Source organism: Hesperophylax consimilis, chromosome 6, assembly GCF_061612785.1.
Source record: "Hesperophylax consimilis isolate HC1 chromosome 6, BYU_Hcon_1.0, whole genome shotgun sequence".
Lineage (NCBI taxonomy): Eukaryota > Metazoa > Arthropoda > Insecta > Trichoptera > Limnephilidae > Hesperophylax > Hesperophylax consimilis.
The window spans coordinates 15031539-15054785 of NC_142841.1; the positions used below are offsets into that span (position 1 = coordinate 15031539).

General features: G+C 35.0%; 1 protein-coding gene across 2 annotated transcripts in view; it reads left to right on the forward strand.

The window, feature by feature from the left end:
• LOC149422989 (corticotropin-releasing hormone-binding protein) overlaps positions 1-23247 on the forward strand; it is a 78914-nt gene that overhangs the window by 36713 nt on the left and 18954 nt on the right. For both annotated transcript variants that reach the window (XM_089632799.1, XM_089632800.1), the window contains exons 3-4: positions 14882-15042; positions 22915-23125. In XM_089632799.1, coding sequence (XP_089488925.1) covers positions 14882-15042; positions 22915-23125 — 372 coding nt within the window. The remainder of the gene's footprint in view (positions 1-14881; positions 15043-22914; positions 23126-23247) is intronic.

Below are 23247 nucleotides of genomic sequence, written 5' to 3' on the forward strand. Positions count from 1 at the left end.
TGTGTACGAAAGAGCGAAGACGCTTTTCGACATACTTGCTAATAACAGCTGTTGAACACGAAAAGCAATGCCAATGACAGTGATGGAGTGTGGAAATTTTTTATTTTTTTTGTTTTTAATTGAAAAAAAATGTTATGGAGTAAAATATATTTTCAGTATCGCCCTGGTATAAGACCACAGAATTCAGAATTGAAATGTTGCTTGGAATGGCTTTGGCCGTGTTTTGTGACCAGATCTGAATAGCCAGGTAATTTTTCAACTTTCTCTTCTCCATCTCTTTCCCCTCCCCACTAGTTCATTTATCTCCGCGTACCTTCAGTCTCACAACATAGCATAGGGGTTGCCTCACATGTTTCACTGCATCCAGATTGTTGGGAGGAGTTGGAACTCTAGTGAGGTTTCACATAAAATAATAATATTTTTGAAAAGTAAGTGGTAAACGCATTTGTCGCAAAGATCTGGACAGACCTCAGTCACCAATTACAATCAAGGTTTAATAGAAAGAAGTTAATTTGCAGTAGAACCATTAACCAAGTAACGTTAGAACGTATGTATATTCTTCAAGCGCTGGCTAACTAACCATCACGCCGTTTCCCCGCAGGGGTAGGCAGAGAGGACGAACCGCCAAACAACTCGGTCTTGGCACACACTTCTTGCCTCATTCACATTCGTACATTGTCTCATACATACTCTTATTATTATTATTATTATATATTATTCTGACTCTTGACATGGCCCAACTCGAGTATCTGATTCACTTGATCGTGCCATGTCTTCCTCGGGCGTCCCCGACTTCTGCTACCTTTCGCATTTGCATCATATATCCTCCTTACACTCCTATCTTTGATCATTCACTCTATATGCACAAACCATCTAAGCGTCCCTTTCTTAATCTCACTCATTACGCTTACATCAGCCTTGCACTCTTTGTGGATCTCCACATTCCTCACACGATTAAACATGGTTTTACCACACATACGCGTCAGGGATTTCATTTCAACAGCATTTAATCTAATTTTATCCTTTCTTTGCCAGTTCCATGTTTCACTTCCATACATCAAGGTAGGTACCAGCACTCCGTTGTGGACTGCTAACTTCGCTTCTTTAGACAATTTTTTGTTAGCGCCAACTGCGTTCAATCTTCCATTAACGGAATTACCTGCATTTTCCCTTCTTTCAATATCTCTGTCAGCCTTCCCATATCTCGTGAACATGCTTCCTAAATACACAAACTCATCCACCTGCTCCAAGTATTCTTCATTCACAATTATTATTGCACACTGTTTTCGTACTCTCTCTTTCAAACACCATTACTTTAGACTTAGGGGGTATTTCAATATCTCTGATTATGTTCTGACTAAGCACTTATCCGCGAATTAGTCATTTTTTCGTTTTCACTATATCTGAATAACGCTAACGCTCGGGTTAAAGTTAGATTTGACTAATCAGTGCTCGAACTTCACGTTAGGCGCTATTCCTCGAATCAAAGATGGCGTCAAAACATTCCGAGTTTGACAGCTGAGAAGTGACTTGAATTTTTTTGAATGAATTTGAATGCTTGTATGATCCATCCTGAATTATTTGATTGTGTTCAAAATAAGAAACAATGTATTAATTCGACACGAATCTATCTTAAATGACATGATAATCAACATAACATAACCAAAAAAATGCACACTTCGCGGTGTGCGGACTGTGACGCATGACAGCCGTGGCAGTAGATGTAGTAACTGCAAAAATTTTGCGATGTTGCCAGACTATTTCGAGTGTTATCTATCCGGAAGCTCGAAACAATGGTGAAACGGTCGCCGTTGAATAACGAAGTTATTCTGATCTTTAAAGCCAGCCAACGGATAGCTAGTCAGATATTTAGCCCGGCATAGTGAAATACCCCCTTAGACAAGCGCTGGCAATCACTAAAAAACGTTTCTTCAGTTAATTATTCGTCAATATGAAGGAAAAATTCTTAATTTGGGAGGCGGGTTTGCGCACCGCCGCCCCGGGAACCATTTCTTGAATTACCAACACCTCTGCCATACGTCACCCTAAGTGGTTCGCTAAGGTGTGTTCAGGATGCACCTGGCCACTAGATACGTCACGTGCCAAATCGGGAGAGGCTGGTTTGGCGAGACCCTTGGACCTGTCCAACTTGTCTCTCGACCCATCGCCTTGTCCGGCAGCGCGATGGATGTACACACTGATCCCTATATTCCTACCCATCCCTCATACCTTTTTTTCCCACAACTTCCTAGCCTTCTTTCCATAAAAAAATACCCTCCACACAGCATCCCCAAAGATAACATAGGTCCTGAGGGAAATTATTTTCCTCAGGGCCTTCTGTGTGGGGTTAATGTAAAAAAAACCAAAGAACATTTTTTTAGCACACAGGTTCTTGATTAATATTTTAAAGATAAAATGACTATGTTTCTTTAAAAAAAAACATTTTTTATGAATTTTACGTTTTTGTTTCTTACCCTTGGACACTGGTTGTTTTGTTTCACAAAGAGTTGGACACTGCCTGTTTTCATGTAGATGTCAATTTTTAACATGTTGCCCTCAATATACGTAAAGCCTTTTTCTTGAAGTGGCTAATTAAGATTTTTTTATTTGTTTTTTAATTTAAAAAAAATAAATTATTATTAGCTTGCGGGTCGAATCAAAATAGGCAGCGGATCAGATTTAGCCCACGGGCCGTAGTTTTTTAAGACCTGGCGTCATTGCACGTCTCTGTTCAAGACCGTATGTGGTTGGGCAATTACCCCGGCAAGCGATATCACGAGCTGCCAAATAGATCCTCGCTGTACTACGAAAATATATTGAGTTTTTCCGAGTTGGATTGGAGTTTGGATTAGTCGGTTAATGGACATTGCTCCGGTTGTTTACTTTATTTACCTACTTTGGATTTACAGCCGACTTTGGGCTCGTTAAATAAACACATTTATCGTTGACTGGACAATTTATAATGGATTATAAAGGTAGTTACGGAATAAATGGATTATCGAGTCGGTTTATAATGGAAAAACTTTGATGGATGGATTTGAAAACAACAATTCGATGAATTGTTAAAATTCTGTTAAGCAATTTTTAATGAATTTTCAATGGACCACACTTACAATACTCGTTTTACGATAAATGAAGGACTAATTGTACCTAAGTATTTAAACAAATATGGACAAATAACACTGGACTACATGATACCTAGTTGCTTAAATATGTTACCTGCTGAAATAAAAAAAAAATGTACAAATGTAAAAACAAATATTATGTTGAAAAATTGGCTCGCTGAAAGAAATAGTTTGTATTAGAGTCTAATACAAACTATAGGTAGATACTTTCACTGTTGTGTATATGTTTTTATATTTTTAAAACAAATTGTTATTTTTATTGTTATCACTGTTGTCATTAAGTAAAATAAGTTTTGTATCTTTTTTTGATATTTTTTATGTGAAAAGTTGCCATCGACAAACTACTGAAAAGTAGTTTATTGGAACTTTTCTGTTGTTTTCTGTATTTTATTTTATTATTTACTGTAATATATATTTTTTGTCTTGCTTTCTTTAAATTAAAAAAAAAAAAAAAAAAACCCGTCCTTAATAATCGTCATCTCACAATAACATGTCCATATGTTAAAATTACACATGTTTGCGTTGCGTTGAAGTTGAACTGATTATCATAGGTTTCTGAGCCTAACATATGCTATAACATGGTTTCCAACATTGCAAAATTGCAATATACCGACATTGTGTCATCGATATTCCGACAAATCCAATATTCTCAATTGAATATAAAATAAAATTATGAGTATTATTGAAATTATTTGTTTTATTTTCAACCCCAATTCATTATATTTAATGTAAGTCTGCCTTTTCAGTTAAAGGGCTTAATAATGCTCATACTTATCATATTAAATCTGAATAAATGTCAATATCAATTTAAGAAGCTATCTCCATAAGTCCTCTCTCTTCAATTCAACCGATTTTTTTTTTGACGACATATTTTTATTCAAAAGAGACGAGTGGCACTATCTAATTGAAAAAATCTTCAATTTTTATTTGTGTTGCTACCTAAAAATCTATTCTTTGACATTATCTACTAATATTTGAAGACTATTCAGATATTTGCTTCTCCAATCATGTTTTAATTCAGAAAGCTTTTAAATCGTTTAAGAAAAAAATCTTGGAAAAAATAAAATTGGGTTAAAGGAAAACATTTTCAAATTTCGTAAAAATTGTTATGATATTTGTGCAATTGTGCTCAATTTTTGCTTAATATTAACAAAAGAACCTTACTGAAACAAAACAATTAAATATTTCAATTTTAAAACAATATAAGTAATCTTCAGTAACACAAATACAGTATATAGTGTTATTTTGATATTCAATCGTAAAAATCAATGGTTTCGTTGCTTGTGTGGAACGTAGCGCTGTCTTGTTGAAAGTAAACGTTGTCCAGATCAATACCATCTAATTCCGGCCATAAAAATTATTAATCATCTCTCGATAGCGCAATCCATTCACCGTAACTGTTGCTCCAGCCTCATTTTCGAAAAAGTAAGGTCCAATGACTCCGCCGGACCATAAACCGCACCAAACAGTCACACTTTGAGGATAGAGAGGCTTTTCAACAATAACTCTAGGGTTTTCTGAGCCCCAGATGCGACAATTTTTCTTGTTGACGAAGCCACCGAGGTGAAAATGTTCCTCATCACTCAAGATGATTTGAATTTGATTCACTGAAGTGAATTTTAAAAATTTCAATGCATTTTTGAAGCGTATATCGTTCCATTTTTATTAATGGCGTAGTTTCTACTTGTCAAATGTAAAAAAATGACAGCTTCAAAAATAACATCTACCCAAATAGCGGGATATTCAAAATAACACCTCTTATTGGAAAACCCTGTATTTATTTCAGTCATGAAAATCTAGTAGCTATCGTGGTAGTTAAGTTATTAATTAAGACCATTATTTTTCCGAGAAGATAATGAGAAAACAGAATTTTTAAATTATCATCCAATTTGAACGAATTTCCGATCCAGGCATAATTTCCGCCGTTGAATGTTTTCTAGCGTCGGCGTCGCAGTGAACTCTAAATTATCTTTTGGGAAGTTAATTATTATGAAGGAAATGAGTTATCTCTGAAACCAGATTCTTGACTTGCCGTTTCTGAGTGCATTTCCGGTATATTACGAGCCAAACAAATATTAGGCTATTATGTATATAATTTTTTGCTTTATCGTTATCGCGCCAGTAATATCTGTTAAATGACGTTTACGAAATCATTGAGAAGGTTAAAAAAGTGTATGGCTGATAAATTTTTCAATGTGAGAAATAAAATTGAATTTTTTCGCAATAAATATCCATAAAAAAATTTAATGAGCAAAGTCGCAGTGTTTTATACAATTTAAAAAAAAAATTGATGACAATTATTAAAATATTGCCGATGATATTCATTTATTTTAAATATGTCTAGTAGTCTAACATAAAGTCTAGTAAAAAAAAAACAGGATTTAAAACTACAGAGCAATGACTGAAAGCCTTAGGTACAATGAATTTTTGAGTTGTGGAAGCATTTAATAAGATTTAAATATATCCCAACTACTAGTACAATTTTCACGACATAATTAATAATGGTGAACGGATATATCATCAATATGATAACAAAAACTAAATTAATGCAGACACATAGCAGTTTCATTGGTCCTCGTACATTTAACCTTCTACCACTACAAACTCAAATGATAAATAAAACGATAGAATATCTTAAAGAGGTAAAATTATGGCTGAATGACGCAGATATTGAAACGCTTTTTCTATAAATTTATTGATCCTTTCTACAACTCACTTGCTGAAACTTTATAAACTATTGTACATAATGTTTTCTCTTTACTTTTTATACTAACTATAAACAAAACAAAAAAAAACCTTTTTCTACTCTTTATATTATACTTAGGTACTTGAAATATAGTAATCGTTTTATATTACCCACACTCATGCAGTGCCTTGGTGGGTTTTCATTTCTTGTGTACACAATTTGGTATTATATATTATGTTATTATTTATTATCTATTAATATGTATAATATATGTAAAGAAATGAAAATAAATAAAGTAAAAAAAAAATAAAAATAAATCACATCTTTAAAAAGTTATATAAAGTCATGGAAAGTGTATCGAATGTCATCATCATCATCAATATAACATGTACATCAAATATAACAAACACAAATAAATGCCGTCATATTTACCACTGTCGAAAACTATGTAAAACCTTCCATAAAACTAATGTTGATAAACCTACCCTACATTTAGGCAACTCATGTTTGAAAACCTGCCCTGCCGGTTGGCGGTAAATTTTATCACGCCAAATGGAAGAGCAGTTGTCTCGCCTTAACGCGAGCATCCATCTTGCTCTCGCGAAGCAAACGCTCATTGGCTGAACAAAAAGGCCCGCTCTCCCGGCAACAGGCAATGAGAGATTTAGAAAAAAATACTAGAATTTGCAAGTCTTTACTGTAATAATAGGAGACAATGTTATCTAAATAGTTTTATACAAAGATACTTACATGTTAATTAAATAAACTCGAATAAAAATAAAATATGTTTTTAGCATTATGTACTTAGCGTATAATTATGTATTTTGTAAAATATGTCTTTGGTATCGCGAAGCTGCGACTCCACTATATTTTTAGAGGTGGTGCAGAGCAAAGCCCTATGCCACACGCCCAAAGGACCAGTCCCAAACTACGCCGAATGCTAGGTTATGGGACGATTTATGCATCAGACAAACCCGATGGACAGTGCAATAGTCAAAAAGGTATAAATCTGGGCTTCTGGAGCACAAGATAAGCCCAGATTGGAATGCAGGAAAGATGGACTCACCCGTTGATGATTATCACACGTCTCCAGGAGTTTTGGTTGATTTCAATTCACAAATATATAATCGCCTTGTCTGATATTAGTTATCACTACGAATTCTGATGACCAACTGACACCACTTGTCCGATTTTACGTGTGTCGCAACAATCATTTTACTATGGTGTCATTTTGGGATGGGTAAAAAGGGTAGGTAGGACATTTGCAGGATTTTGTATTGACATTACACTTGTCCATTAAGCCTGTGGATGCATACCTAACAATCCCCTATATATTGCGCGAACAGTCTTATTATAACCAAATAAAAAATATTGCGGTGGCGTGGTTTTGGCAGAACGACAGCGGTAGATAAGGACTGATATTATGAAATATTCCCTTATTTCTGAGATAAACAGAAATCACCCTACAACGTGGCGAGCTTCATAGCAAAAAATGCAAAGCTCGCTACAGGAATTTGATATTACAAACATGGGCGGTGAAAGTATCTTATAAATGGTTCCATGATACAACCTACCTCAACACAGTGAAAATTCAACACACTTTTAAAAAGTGATATAAAGTCATAAGGAACAAAGAATTTTTTTTTTCTAACCTTACCTAACCTAACTTAATTTACCTAACCCAACCTAACCTAACCTTACCTAACCTAATTTACCTAACCTAACCTAACCTTCATAACCCAGTTGATAAAGCGTTTGTTTCATCACTTTCCATGACTTTATATAACTTTTTAAAGATGTGCTGAATTATCATTGTGATTCATTCATCCGGTTACCCTTATAAATACACCGCAAAAACCGGTACCTGCTCTCATTCGCTTTAAGCCTTGGACCGGGCAACACCTACCGCTGCCCGCTCTGCTCATACTCGCTTCACTACCTGGGAACCAACTCGCTGTGTTTGATTTCAACCCGTTCCCCCCCCTGCTCCATTTCCGCTGCCTACTGAGCCTGCCTGCCAGCCAGCCCCAGAGAGCCTTACTGACTGAACCTTCCTGCCAGCCAGCCTCGGAGAGGGGATCTGCCGTTGCCTACTGAGCCAGGCCACCAGCTAGCGCCCCGCAGAGCCGTTACCGACTGAGCCTGGACGGATACAAGAAGTTGCACCCGCAATAAAAACCAATCGTCTTTATGAAGGCGTTCTTATAAAAATGCAGATTACAAATGTTGAATGTATCGTCTTTCTCAAGACGCATTCGTTTATGCAAACATATTACAAGAGTCGATATTCCCTGCATGTTTATGATATTTTAAAACTCTGTAACGATTCAAATGAAATACCTCAAGTGCTTTATTTGAATCATTTCAAAGGATAAAGGTAAATGTGTGCCGGTGCTTATAATTTACAGTTTTTTCTTGTGGGGGCAAACCCGTTCCGTACAGAAAGTGATGAAACAAAAACTTTATTAACTGGGTTAAGAAGGTTGGGTTAGGTTAAATTTTTTTATCATCGTTTCTAATGACTTTATATTACTTTTTAAATGTGTGTTGAATTATCGATGTGTTGATTTATCATGGAACCAATATTTTGAGTTTATTTGAGGGGGCTCTTCGGCGTACTTCTTCTTCTTCTTCTTTCGTATGGTGGGGGGTCAGAGGGGGACATCTAGATCTTCGAGCCATTTTAGGGCCTCAGGCGTCGCCATGTGGACCTCATCAATCCCGCCGGGGAATGAATGGAGCGGGCATTCATTGACCACATGTTCGGTAGTCTGCACCGCACCAAATTCACACATCGCCGACTCTTTAAGGCCCCATCTGTGCATCATGTGGGCACAGCGGCTATGGGAGCACCTTAACCTATTGATGGCGGACCAGGTTTTGCGAGGCAGTGAGAACCCAGGCTGTCTCTCGGTGGGGTCCTGTATGAGATGGGCATTTTCCACGTTGGCCGTTTGCCACTCAAGTTTCCACCTATCTTCTGGGGTGAGAGGTAGTCGGAGGAGCCTCTCTCCTTTCGCCCAGAAGGGCTTTCGGGACTTCAAGCGGCATGCCGGGTGGGAGACGACATCTTCGTGTAGAGGTATTGCGCTTTTTTGCAGCGCCTTCTTGTATTCCCTCAGTGTTGCAATTTCTCGCCTGATGTTTGGCGGGGTTATGTTTGCAAGTACGGGTACTTATACTAGTTCGGCGTACTTATACTTATGCGTTAGCCTAGCTGCTCTGGCCCTTCAGAAAACTCTCGGCATTATGTACACAAACAGCCAGAACGAGCCGAAGAGATGCCAGACAGATACCAGAAAATGAGCATGGTGCTTGCATCAACTATAGATTTTTCAGTCATAAAAAACTTTAAACGTTTTTTTCTATAAAAAACTTTTTTTTTTTTTTTAAATTAAAAATTCGAAATAAAATTCAATATATGAAATACAACAGCCGCCAATTTGCTATTTTTCCATAAAAAAATCATAATTATAGTTCAGACTTTAGCCACAACCATATTGAACATATTGAACCCTTTTGGTTTTTGTGTTCAGATAAATCTACACAGAAACAACATCAACGAAGCTGATATACCTTTTATAGATAGATAAATTGAGTAAAATAAATAAAATAAAAATTTACATGCATTTCAAGAGACATTTGAGGAAGCCCAAAAAGATTTACACCAATATCTTTTTTAAGAACCATACAAAAAATTCAAAAATACTTCATTTTTCAGCCGTCTAAATTGGGATGAACTCTTAAGAGCGGGAGCCACGGTACCAGCTCAATATTTTCGTTTGGCTCAAAGAATCGACTAAATTGAACGACGCGCGACTGCTCAATTAAAGGCGTGAGCTCAGAGCAAATGAGCAATGAGAATACTGTGCTCGCACGATACTGTTATTGCTACCCCGATACGGATCCCTCGATACGGCTCCCCCAATAAGGCTTGGTACCGGTACGCTGCCTAGTAGGTGTAGGTAAATACAACTAAGTCCAGATGTAGGATTGTGAGAAGCCGTTCACGTGTCTGAGTATGTAATAACAATTAGTACTTGGATATTTTTAATTTATAAAATATCTCCTAATAAGTAGTTCCATCTAGCCGTGGTATGAATACGGCTCATAAAAAAGAGCTAGTTCAATTATGATGCTCACTCATAAACGACTCACCGCTAGCACCTACTTGTACTAAATGGATTATCGGAAAACATATTGTCGACTTAAGCTGACTTAAAGACAGTCTCTATTGTACATGGCAGTGGAAAAGAAAAAAAGAGAGAGAAGTGTTGATCCGCAGCTCTGGATTATAATCCAGGAGATTATAATAAGGAAAAAAAAACACATTTGGAAAGCGATTATAATCGCTTTGTTTTTCCTTTGGCTGCTCTATTTATTTTACTATCTTATTTATTATTATTATTATTATTATTATTTATTTATTAACGCCGATTATAGCGGCTTTTACAAAAGAATAACATTTTTTTTTACTTATTATAAATACAGAATATACATAGATAAAAAAAATATAAATACAAAATACATAAAAGAGAACAATAGAAATGGTTATTATAAATACAATGCAACAATGTGTATATATAAATATATAAACAATTAATTTACAATAAATCCCGGATAAACTAATACTTTAAAACTGTATTTGGTTATATTCAATCAGAGAAGCGCTGACATACAGTTTTAATTAAGTGGTGTTTGTATGAGGATAAACTAGCAATGTTTATAGATTCATCCAAAACATATTTATTACCAAGTACATGTAGGCGATTCATTATGGAATTGAGTTCAGCGTTAGATCCTGTATTGTTGCAGTGATAGGGTAATTTGAAACGAACTGATCGACTAGGTACACGGAAACATATTAGCGAAAGAAGTTCAGGGGAGTTCAACAGGTTGGTAACGATTTTAAATAAATAAAATAGGTCAAAACAAATTCTTCTTTCTTTTAATGTATCGAGTCCCAATAAATGTAACAGAGAGGGGTAATTAATGTTTTCGATGAGTATTCCCAATTTAAAATTAATATAACGTAAAAATTTATGTTGGACGCGCTCAAGGGAATTCTCATGTACACTGTAGTAAGGACTCCAAATGGTGGTGTTAAATTCTAGTTGGCTTCTAACAAGTGAAGTGTAAAGTAATTTGACAGTTTTTAAATTTTTAAAATCCTTTGAAATCCGTAAGACAAATCCTAACATTTGCATTGCTTTACTGGTTATATTATTAATATGTTTAATGAATGTTAATTTAGTGTCAAAGGTTATACCAAGGTCTCTTATTTCATCAACAGATAATAAGGTGTGATTATTGAGAAAGTAGGTGAACAACAATGGGTTTTTTTTTCTGTGGAATCTCATAAGTTGACATTTTTTTACATTAAGTGTTAATTTGTTTTTAAGACACCAATCGTTAAAGCTATTAATATTAGATTGAAGTGTTAGACAGTCCTCTATATTGTCAATAATTCTATATATCTTCATATCATCAGCGAACATTAGAATGAGAACACGGGTGAATATGTTTGTTACGTCGTTAATGAATAAATTAAAAAGTATAGGACCAAGATGCGAACCCTGGGGTACGCCACTGGTAGCTTCGAACATGTAGGATAAGTGATCATTAATACAGACAGTTAACTGACGCCTAAGTAAGTAACTCTTAAACCAAGATAAAAGGTTTCCATTAATTCCGAGTTTCGAAAGTTTATTAATGAGGATTTTATGACAGACCTTATCAAACGCCTTACTGAAGTCGGTATATATAGAATCAACTTGTTGTTTGTTGGCAAGTGCATTAGAAATAAAATTTTCATATAATGTTAGGTTAGTCAAAGTTGATCTGCCGGAGATAAAGCCGTGTTGACAAGTTGCGATACAAGAGTTTACAAAGAAGCTGATTTTCTTAAGAATCAATTTCTCAAAAAGTTTAGGTATAGACGATTGAATACAGATAGGCCGATAATTTTCAACAAAGGATTTATCACAACTTTTAAATACAGGAGTTAAGTAGCTAAGTTTCCATATTTTTGGAAAGTGTCCTGTGGAGAGTGACTTATTAAACAGTATATTAAGCGGAACAGATAAACTTTGGACACAATTCTTAAGTAAGATGGAAGGAATCTTATCAGGTCCCGAGCTTGTTTTAGGTTCAAGTGATTTAATACAGACTATAATGTCTTCAATATCAATGTGTATTTGCGATAAGTGTAAATTTAAATCCGTATTGAAGTAAGGAATTAAGTCATCTGGAATATCAGGTTCATACACGTTCTTAAAGTAATCAGCAAACATGTTAACAATTTCATAAATTTTACTGGAGCTATTTTGTCTGTAACGTATATTACCAGAAATACCAGCATCATTGTTTTTCATTGATTTTGTGTATTTCCAAAAGTATTTTACATCATCAAGTATCGTGTTCTCAACAGAATTAATGTAATTTTTATAACATCTTTTTGTCATTTTTTTGCAATCTCTTCTAATATTGTTGAATGCCATATAGTTGGGAATTGTTCTGTGTTCTTTATATTTTTTATGTGTTTCTTTTTTAATAACAATTAACTGAATTAATTCTTTGCTGAACCATATCGGATACTTTCGTACTTTATGATGAATTAGAGGAATTGTGTCGGAAATGATACTATTTAGTTGAGAGTAAAATAGTTCTACGCTATAGTTGAGATCACCTTCCTTGAGAACAGACCAATTTACTTTGTTAAGTGCATGATTAATGTCCTGATAATTAGCATTAATGAAATTACGACTACAATTTTTAATTAGGGGGTCACACTCTATTGTAATAGGTAATAGTATTGTTAGTGGAGGGTGGTGATTATCAATTGGGTCAAAGGATTCGGCTGACTCATAGACTTTTATATCCTCATCAGTAGAGAAAATTAAATCAAGTGTCCGATTACTACAATTCGGCACATTGTTACATTGAAATAGACCTAAATAGTTCGACATGTCTAAGATTTCTCTCTCGCACGCCGTTAATGGTAAGTAATCCAAATCATTAAATTTACAATTAGGTAGGTTATAGTCACCGCAAATAATAATATTGTGATTAGGGTGGTTAGATTTGAGTAGCTCGACATCTTCACAATGATTTTTATACATTATTATATTAGAATTTGGTGGAATATATACACATCCGATGATAGTTTTTTTGGATTTATCGTTTAACATTACAAAAATTTGCTCAACATCATTGTTTTTGTTTTTTAATAATTTCGATGAATTTTTTTTATTTACTGCTATCAGGACGCCTCCTCCCCTTGATTTGGAGCTGGTGTTCCGATTTCGGTCAACTCGGTAGATACTGTGGTTAGGTAGACCGAGCTCCGCTGAGTATATCGATGGTTCCAGCCAGGTCTCAGAGAGTATGATGATGTCCTGTGTGATGGTGGGTGCATTAGTTCTAAAGTCATTGAGTTTAGTCCGAAGTCCCCTGACGTTCTGGTAGAAGATGTAACGTGGCGCGGTTATAAGTTTTTTGGTATATTTGTTATAATTTTGGGTCTATTGTTGATATATTTGATGGTTAAATTATTTTCTCCCTTGCTTTTTCGATCCTCCAGCTCCTTCCACAAGTTTTGTACTTCTTGCCGTTGAAGCATTGTTAAGTCGTTCTTGGTCTTGATAATTACATTTCCATACGGTATTCCTTTTTTCTGTAGAACAGTTCTGGCTTGATATTTATCGGACAGTTCGACCTTGATGGGGCGTGTTTTATTAGTGTCCTTCTTACCCAATCGATACACTTTAATTAGCGAGGTATCTACATTATCAACATTGTTAAGAATATTCTTGACATTATTCAGATCTTCGCTCATTGTTGCAGTTTGAGAATTGCCCGAGCTTTCAGGAACATTGAACATTATTACATTTTTAGATCGCGATTTTCTCTCGTCCATTTCGTTCAAAATTTCGCAAATTCCTGTTAGTTGTTCCGTTTCGATGTTGGTAGTTGACAAATTTTTGGAATGATTAGGTGAAATGTTCCTGTAGGCATTCAATTCACCTTCAAGAAAACCAACTTTTGTGGAAACCAAACTAATATTGCCTAATAGCACTGAGAGTTGAGGCGTTAATTTACCCATTTGTTCTTTAGTAAATTTATTAGTGGGATCCATGATGGTCGTATTTTTATCTTAAGTTCCAAGTTCAGATACGGCCCTCTATAAAACTGTTTTTATGAGTTATTTTAAAATAATAAACATTTTCTAAATTTTCATTCCCAAAATATAAGAAAATAAATAAATTTAATACATTTTTTCCGAGTCGTCTGATTTTGTCGTGAGGGGCCGAACGGTCAGTTGAAAGTATATTTTGCTTAGATGGTCTTTTTAGATTAAAAAATGTACATTTAAAAGCTTCAAAAACCTAATGAACACTTTTTTAGTTTTTGCTAGTAACGCAGAAAACGAAAAGAAAAAATTCAAATAATATGTTATTTGAATTTTTGGCTTTTCAACTAAATCTAGTCCATTGAGGCTATAGAAATTATGGTGTCAATTTTTTTATTGTATTTTTGTCGTTACATATATGCTATATTTTTTTTAAGAAATTGCATCGATAGTGTAAAGTAGTACATACATGTGTAGATTCCTAGAGCAAAAAAGTAATTTCACTTCAGTGTAAATGAAACATTTAATGAATAAAGTCTGTGACAGACCACGATATAAGCGCGCTATATTCTCGTGGCTTGGCCTATTTCAGCATATCGCTCGCCATACTTTCCCGTTGGAAGTGTATGGTGAGCGACATGCTGACATAGGCCAAGCCATGATGCGAATAGCGTAATGTGTCTCAACTCTTATGCGTTGTATTACATCGATAATATTATCACGTATATTTTTAAATCCCATTACGAATTGGAATGTTAAAACCAGGTTATCGTTAAAATAATAAGGTTTTTTACAATAGTAGAATAATATCACGATTAGATGGAAACAACCCGATACGAAATGCATTTGAAACATGGCAGGTCTGAAGACGATATCGTTTTTTTAAATAATAACTACTCGCAAACATTATTTGATGATTATAGTTAATATTTTTTTCAGATTGTATGCTGATTACGTCGGACGAGGGCCATTTCTTTTACAAATCCGTAACAGATGAGAGCACAGTATGCGGTATCTTCATGATAACTGATCCTACTAAGAGGGTTGAGATGGTTTTCACGTTTCTGGACGTTCCTTGTGAGTCTTCCGGTCTTGTTGCGGTAAGTCTACTTTTCCCTCTATTTTTGATTCCACTCCACCCATAAACCTAAAATTAGGTCTTCTATAACTCCTTCGTCTCGTACACTTATTAGAGAAGACTAAAAGTGCTCATTTTTCTACATTAGAAGTAAACAAAGTATATTTGAACATAAAGTATATTTGAAATAATTTTTACGAATTAAAAAAACAAAAAATATGGCTAGTAAAAGATGGTCGTGAAGTGTTCAGCAATCACGTACATTTTAGAATCTAACACAAACTAAAATAACCCTTCCATAATATATTTCCCCAAAGCAAATAATAAACTTGGGAACGGTCTATGGTTGGGTAAAGTAGAAAGTGTAAACATAGGGACTGTGAGAGGAATAGAATTGACGTGAGTCGGTGTGGCATAAAATTTGTATATATATATTTATATATATTTTCTGGGAAATAATCGAGTTGTAGTCATTGGATTCTCCGACGGCGTATCTACTTAAGTTGATAGACAATCGATAGTACGAGAAGTGTGTATTTCACGTAAATAATATTACTTTAGGAGCAAATAAGCTTGAATCAATGTTGGGGGAATGGTAAATAGGAATTGTAATCAGTTTATGTTTTTTCTTTTGCTTCAAAATTCAGTTTACCAAAATCAATTATTTTGTTATGTAGCTATGTTATCGCATGTAGCAACACAAACTATTTTTTTCTTTATGAATTTTATTTTAATATAATAAATTTAAATAAATTCAATTCAAAATCACATTTGATTTTTTTGTTACTATTTTATAATTATTGTGACAGGTTCGGGTCCCGGCGTTCAAAGTCACTACCTAACGTGTCTGACAAACTTCTGTTTACCTTTCAGCAAAAGCTACATGAAATCGAAAAGTAGGCAAAATGTATAGTAAGATATCAAGTGGATATTTATTAATCGCGGAAAATCTAGAATACCTATCTATTGATCTACTGGATTTTAATTTGACGTTTTCCATATTAATTTAAAAAAATGAAAACATGTAGATTTTGAATTGGTGGCTCATTTTAACCTCCTCAAGTGAAGGCGGCGCGGGAGGGTTCATTCATATTTTGATTGACTGCAGGAGACCGTAAAAACCTGACAAAATAAAATAAAAACCAGACGAAAACACAAAAAATCCAACATGTGTTTTGGGAAGCAAACGCTTTGGCAATATGAAGCGTTCAAATAATAAATCACGATATTATCATCATGCCCATTCGACTGAACCGGTTCATGATAGTTCAAATGACAACATTATCGGATTACATCGAATTTAAATGAGAACATTTGGGTAGTTCCGAAAATGATTGCATGACAAACAAAGTAATCCGCAAACCGAATCCATTTCCTCGATATGAATCTGCTGTTTAATATTTCGGACAAACATTGAAGCTCGTTTTGTAATGGAGTGTCAACCCGCGTCATATTCGAGGACAGTTTTGGTATTCCTCAATTCCGTTTAACTACAAATTATCATCCAAACTCTTTGGCATTATCAAAATCCAGAGGTGCCTTTGAATACCTACTATATTTGTCTATATAAAAATTACTTTGGTGAAATAGTCATTATTTTCACCATGGATGCATTTCTTTAATGCATCGTCATCTTCTTTACCAGTTTTCTGTCGTCCAACTTTAAAAATAGATTTTCAATATTAAATTCTCAAAAATATCTTTATAATTCCAATTTGAAATTGTTCAAAATTTTCTCATAATTTCCCCATAATTACAATATGAAATTGTAAAAATCTCCTCATTGGTTCGCCATTCTTTGGCGGTTCTCACCCATCCGAAGATTTCGTTCTCTTCACATGATCGGACCGTCTCATAAATGTGTAACGTCTGCTTAGTTTTTATAAACAACCGCTTAGTGCATTATTGTTTTTAAATCATATCATGTTACCTTTATTTTCAGAAGGTTTTCAATTTGATCTTTAAATAACATTTTCTCTCTATTTTAAAGTGAATTTATGGTCCCTGATTTGTAGGCGAATAGCAAATAATTTTAATAAATACTTTGTGAATGGTTTATTAGTGTATACCAAAAAATAACTGCAAAATAAACATTATCGGATAATACAATTAAATAGTTTTTTTTTTGCTGTCTGTATATAATTCACGAAGACCACGTTATTTTTGAGCTATTCCCGGATTTGAAGTAGTAATTAAATTTGAATAGCAACTTATTCCAAATACACATATTAAACGTCCTTTGTAAGGGTTTCCTATTAAAAAAATAGCGAAATTACTTTTAACAAGTTTACTAGAATCTCCCGAGAAGGACATAAATAATAGAGGGAATACATTAATTAATTGAAAACCCTTTTTTGAAACTATTCCGAACAGAAGAAAAGAACATCAAAACAAACGCTTTAAATTTGTTTCCGAGAAAATTAGAAATTCCCAGATTTGAAAGCACTTAGCAATAAAACATAAGCATTTTCTACTCGCACAGAAAATAATACGGTTCAAAAATGGAATACTAACATCCTATTTATTCGATAGAACGGAATTATTTGAATGTTAATTTTCTAAAGGAAAATTCCAATGTTAACTGAAAACCCTCGAAGCATTTCACTGAGCTCCAGGGTGAAATTATTTGTGCAATATCGGCGGTCAACCGCCACTTAACCAAACACTCTGTTGCTAGGCCAAATGCGGCTTAACTTTATTAGTTACCAGGCGACCGGCTTTATAAAAGGGCTAACCGTTTGTAATACAATGTACACATACGCAGAAGCCAGGCAAATAAAACACTTTGAAAAATAAATTACAGTTAGAAAATAGAGAAAATAGAAAACATGAAATAATTAATACATTTGAAAATATATTTAATAAGCTTAGTAGCACCTATTTCTAACAATTAAGCAGAAAATTTACACAAAATAAAACTGTGATTACAAGTACATTGAGAATATTATGAAAAATAATAACAAAAAAAACTAAATATTAAACAATAATAGTAAAGCGTAACATTAAAAAATAAAAGAGAGCTTAGAACATTACAACATCTAAGATAAATCACTAAAACTACATTACCATTGCTACTATAATTTGTAGGATTCAAGAAAGTGCTGGTATACGCCTATTTCTATATTATTAAATATAACAATAGTATTGATAAACTTATTGCCTAGATCACGCAACTTATTGGTTAGTGAGTGTGTCTGATAGTTGGTTGTATATGTATTACAGAAGAAAGTAACATTTTGTTTGTGTTCCTAGTCGGTATATGGAATTTTATAGTGGTGGCGATGGCAGGGCTGTCAATTTAGTTATAAATGACTTTGTTTAATACAAGCAGGTCTGACATAATTCTCCTGTCAGACAGCGTTATAAGGTGCAATTGATTCATCAAACTGACAAAATTAATGTATTCAATTAGAATCTTGAGCTTAAAATTTATGTAGCTAAGAAATTGCTGAACTTGTTCTATAATGTTGGAGTGAACTCTATGCAAATTGTAAATAATAACTTTTATATATCAAACTGGAATTCGTTCTAAAATACAACTACAATAACTACAACCACAACTACAATACAATACAACCTACTCAATAAAACTTGTTCCAGTTCGTAGCATGATTATCAACATGAGAGCATTAAATGCATATTTTTATCTAAAAGAATATAATGGTTATGATGTGATAAAAAAATAAAATTGGTATTGAATTGCCGGTAGGAACCAAACTATCACACTTGAATTAACGCTTACGCCATAATCTAAGCCTCAATATCGTGACCGAAATCCACATTCATAGACGAATACCCACGAAGGTTTTGTGCAAGATACTCCCAGTAAGACCACAATTCAGAACTGAAACGTTGCAGGAAAAGGATTTTTCTTGTATTTGGTGACCAGATCTGAATAGCCAGGTACTTCCCCACCTTCACCCTTCAACCTCACAACATACCTTAATTGGGGATGCCATAGTCTCATTGGTTAAGTTGGGACCCTTATGTGGTACTCGCAGAGAAAATATTAAATGTATCAATAAATTATTACATATCTAGGTATATTTTAATATACAACGAAGATCAGCAATGAGAAACTCAAACCTGGCCCCCGTTTTCAAAATATTCATGGTCCACTATGCTGCAGCACTACGCTGCTGTCGCATGCGATAAATATACGACAGTTCAAAATCCTTTGATATGAACTTATGATCCTGCACCAGAATAATCAGAACTTTCGCTTTGACGCTTCCAATTTGCTTGGGAAATGAGGAGGAAGTTTTAATTATACATGTGCTTAAAAGCTTGGCATCAAACGGCTTATGATATTTTATTAAAGCGACATTATATGGGTATAATGAACAATATATTGTAAAGAACGTGGTGTATTTTTAATCACCACTATCAGAGAGAACGAGAAGCTTACGTAATGGATAGTCCTTTGGACCTTTCAATATTTTCTGATGGAAAATTTTAATTAGTGAAAAAGCAAAGCAAAAATCTCTAACAGAAATTGAAAAAAACACATACGTCAGGCGTTGGAGCGTTGTTAAACTGGAATTTATTGTGAGAATTATGACCGGTAATAAATATATACAGTATGATAACTTATTTGAGATTTACTGAATAAAGATAATAAACATATAAACATGGATAGTTTTAATGAAGAATGGGCATAAATAAATATAAAGGAAGTACCACTACTAGAGATTTACATAAATTGAAAATAATTGAAGAGCGAAATAAGTGAAATAACATGCTATCACCAATCATGAACAACATCTGAGATTAGTGCACGAAGTACCACAGCGTGTGAAAAAGGAATCGGATGTTCATTTTGAGGGATAAATATTTATACTAAAAGTTTTCAGTCAATAAACACCTTTCATCTATAAATCAATAAATTTGTATTCAGGAGGAAAAAAATATACAGATAAACTAAGTGCCAAAGAGCGAACAACGTCCGGACTGAAGAACCCCCGGGAATGGAACCTTTGCAAATAACTAATTTAATTATAGGTGTATAAAAAATCTGGAGAAATAAAACTCTGTAAAGAAAGCATTTTTGGAAGGAAGTACATACAATTTACATTACATTTGAAAGGATATTATTCCTTGGATTTTTATCTCTCGCAAATAAAAATTATAATAATGAACGTGTTTCAAAACATTAAATATATGATTAACTGTAAGAGAATCACAGAAATGGTCCACAACAGCTTTATTTGTTTAATAAATGATTAGCAAAATGCTTCTTCTTTGCCTTTATAAATGTTTGTATTTAAATGATAATAAAATTACCAAAAGCACTTCAGCACTCACAAAGAATTAACCAGCAATTTATTTAAACTGAATGTTTTATTTACTCATTTAAGTAATGTTTTGCGCACTTCAAAAATGTACTCGCGTACCGAAAAGAGAACGCTTGCAAGATTTGTTTTATTTTTTCGCAATGTGCACAGTGGAATAAAATCATAAAGACTATATTACGTGCATTGAAAATGGGTTTGCTGGAAAACTAAAAATGCGGTTCGTAATAAGAGAGATTTAACTGCTTTGACACTCTGGCCAGCATTAGTTGCCTTATCTGTCTTCTTTAACAGCGAAATTTGAAGAAGCCTAGAGTAAATGTCAGAATTTCATTAACTATGATTAAAAAAAAAATGTTGCAAGAATCTCTCGAAACATTTTAATGACCGTCATAGATATACGAGTATTTAATCAGATTAGCAGAGGAGCTTCGCTTTAGTTTTCATATTCTGTTTTTTTTGTTTCACAAGAGTCCCAACTGTATGGAGCCGGTAGACCATGGCATCCCCAATAATTGGGGTATGTTGTGGCACTGAAGGTAGTGGGGAAGGGGATGAAATGGGAAAAGAAAGATGGGTTGCTTTGAGGAGTACTTGACTATTCAAATTTCGTCACCAAATACGGCTAAAGCCGTTTCGATTTAGAATGGTGGTCTTTAACCAAGGCGATACAGAAAGTATCTACTACTCTAGAACGTACCGCAAATACACTAAATGTAATTTGTTATTATGAATAAAATGTAAAATAATAAAAAATAAACATTTACTTATTCACACCGGGATTTGAACCCATGACCTCCAAATTAGTAGCCAAGGATCCTCAAATAATTGAAAATGGCAGTAGCCGCCGCGTTGTCCTGTTTGTGTAATTTCTCAATTCAAAACAGGGTGGTCGGAACGAATTTTTTCTTTATGATTTTATGTGCAATACCTACGTGTTATTTGATGAATAATATTGATTCAGATTTTATCAGTATTAAGTATTCTATTCTCACACTCTCACAGTATTTGTAGGTATAAAACCGTGATGTCCATGGGGCCTTTCAAAAGGAGGAACAAAAATTAATGCATATTTACTAAAAGTACTGATTATACTAAAGTTCTGGGAAAAGAAAGGTTAATAAAAATTCGTTTTTATACCTATTTCTACTAAGAACGAATATTGAATAGGCTCCTACTTCTTTTTACCTATATATTTCGATGATTATTACTTCTTCTTACTATCCACAGTGGATCGACCACGGTCGGGAACCGAATTACCAGTATGTAATTCCCTTCTCCATACTTATTATTATTATACATTTAAAGCCGCGCGATGTAACTTTGTACAATGTACGAAACTGCCCTAGGGTACACACTAGAGCCTGGTTACCGTGTCTGCAACGGTTACCAGCGGCTATGGTGTAACGTATTTAGAGTAAACTGTAGTTACACTTTATACTTACGAGTACCTATGCTAGGTAAGTCTGCGGTAGAGCAATGTCGTATTCTGGGAGAGGTTGTATCGGTTTAAGGTTGGTTGGTTGTAAAATAAGACAACAAATATAGATATAATGCGGGTTTATTCGGCCCATAACATTACGTATTACATACATACATAAGTTACATACAGCGGTTTACGTCAAAGTTAGCAAATAACGCAATGGCTCGATTCATGTCCTAGATAGACTCTAGAGTGGCACATACGAAAAAAAGCTTACTATAAGAGAAGTTGTGACATGACCAGAGGACGCTTGTCGGGGTGGCTGTCGAGGGTTGTGAACTGTCTAGTATGCACGCCCAACCCAAGGGCGGCGGAGAGTGTTGGCAAAGGTTGAGAGCCTCGGGCTCAGGCGAGAAACAGCTCTACAACGTGGCCTACAACAGGTCATAGCGTCAGTGTCGAAGGCGGAAGGCAGTTCCAGGGTACACAACAGGTGAAGAAGCGTGGATGTTGGTAGGAAACAGTTCAACGGTTCACAACAGGTGAGGTGGCATCATGATGCACAAGGGTACAACCGTTTGTAGTGTAAACTCGTATACTCGAGCACGCGTGCCTTGAACGTGTGCTATATCTGTGACCAAATTTGCTGGCTTTCGGATACTGACTGTTGTTTCGCGCGGGTTCTCCGTGATTCGTTCCCGGAGGCGGGGATCGTCACTAAGTTTTTTGTCTTCTCTTTCGTGATCACGCCGTTGGCACGAGCCGTTTCATTGTTGATGTATATTACCCTACTCTTCCGTTCTCGTCATTTGATGTCTTCGTAATATGTGGAGATCGCGTGGTTTTTCCTTAAATTTATCAACACAGTTTCTTGTTTTAATCTTCTCTTGGGGTATTTTTACACCTTATAATGGTCATAGCTAAATATTTTATAATTGATTTTTTAACTGTCCACATTAGACGGTTGGCACTAATATACCGCGTACTTCCCAACCTACCCCATGCGGGAGCATTTTCTACCTTTTTCCTACTTATGTTTTTGTGGATCGACCGTGAAGCTGATAGCTGAAGCTGAAAGACCAGTTCATCATAATTATACTCTTCCTCAAATCCTCGTGCATTTTAGGCTCTCGTTCAGCGATGATTTCAGTATATCATATCGTTGTTTTATTGTGAACAGTGGATCGACGGCTGGGAGCTGAACGGCCAGTACTTCCCCGCGCCCGGCGACCATCCTCGGCCGATGGACGACCGCTTCGCTGAGTTCTGCGGCGCGCGCCGGGTCAAGCAGGTGTTCATCAGCAGCCAGAACGTGGCGCTGCTGCAGTACCGCGTGCCCGCCAAGGGAAAGGGCTTCTCCATCACCGTGCGGCACGTCAAGAACCCAGCACGTGAGCACCCAATACAATAATTTCAAAATTTTATGGGATGGTTTCGATTTTTGTTATGTGAAATTTTTGTGATTTATTTATATTGGGTTTTTACCGATTTGGTTTTAACAGATAATCCAGTT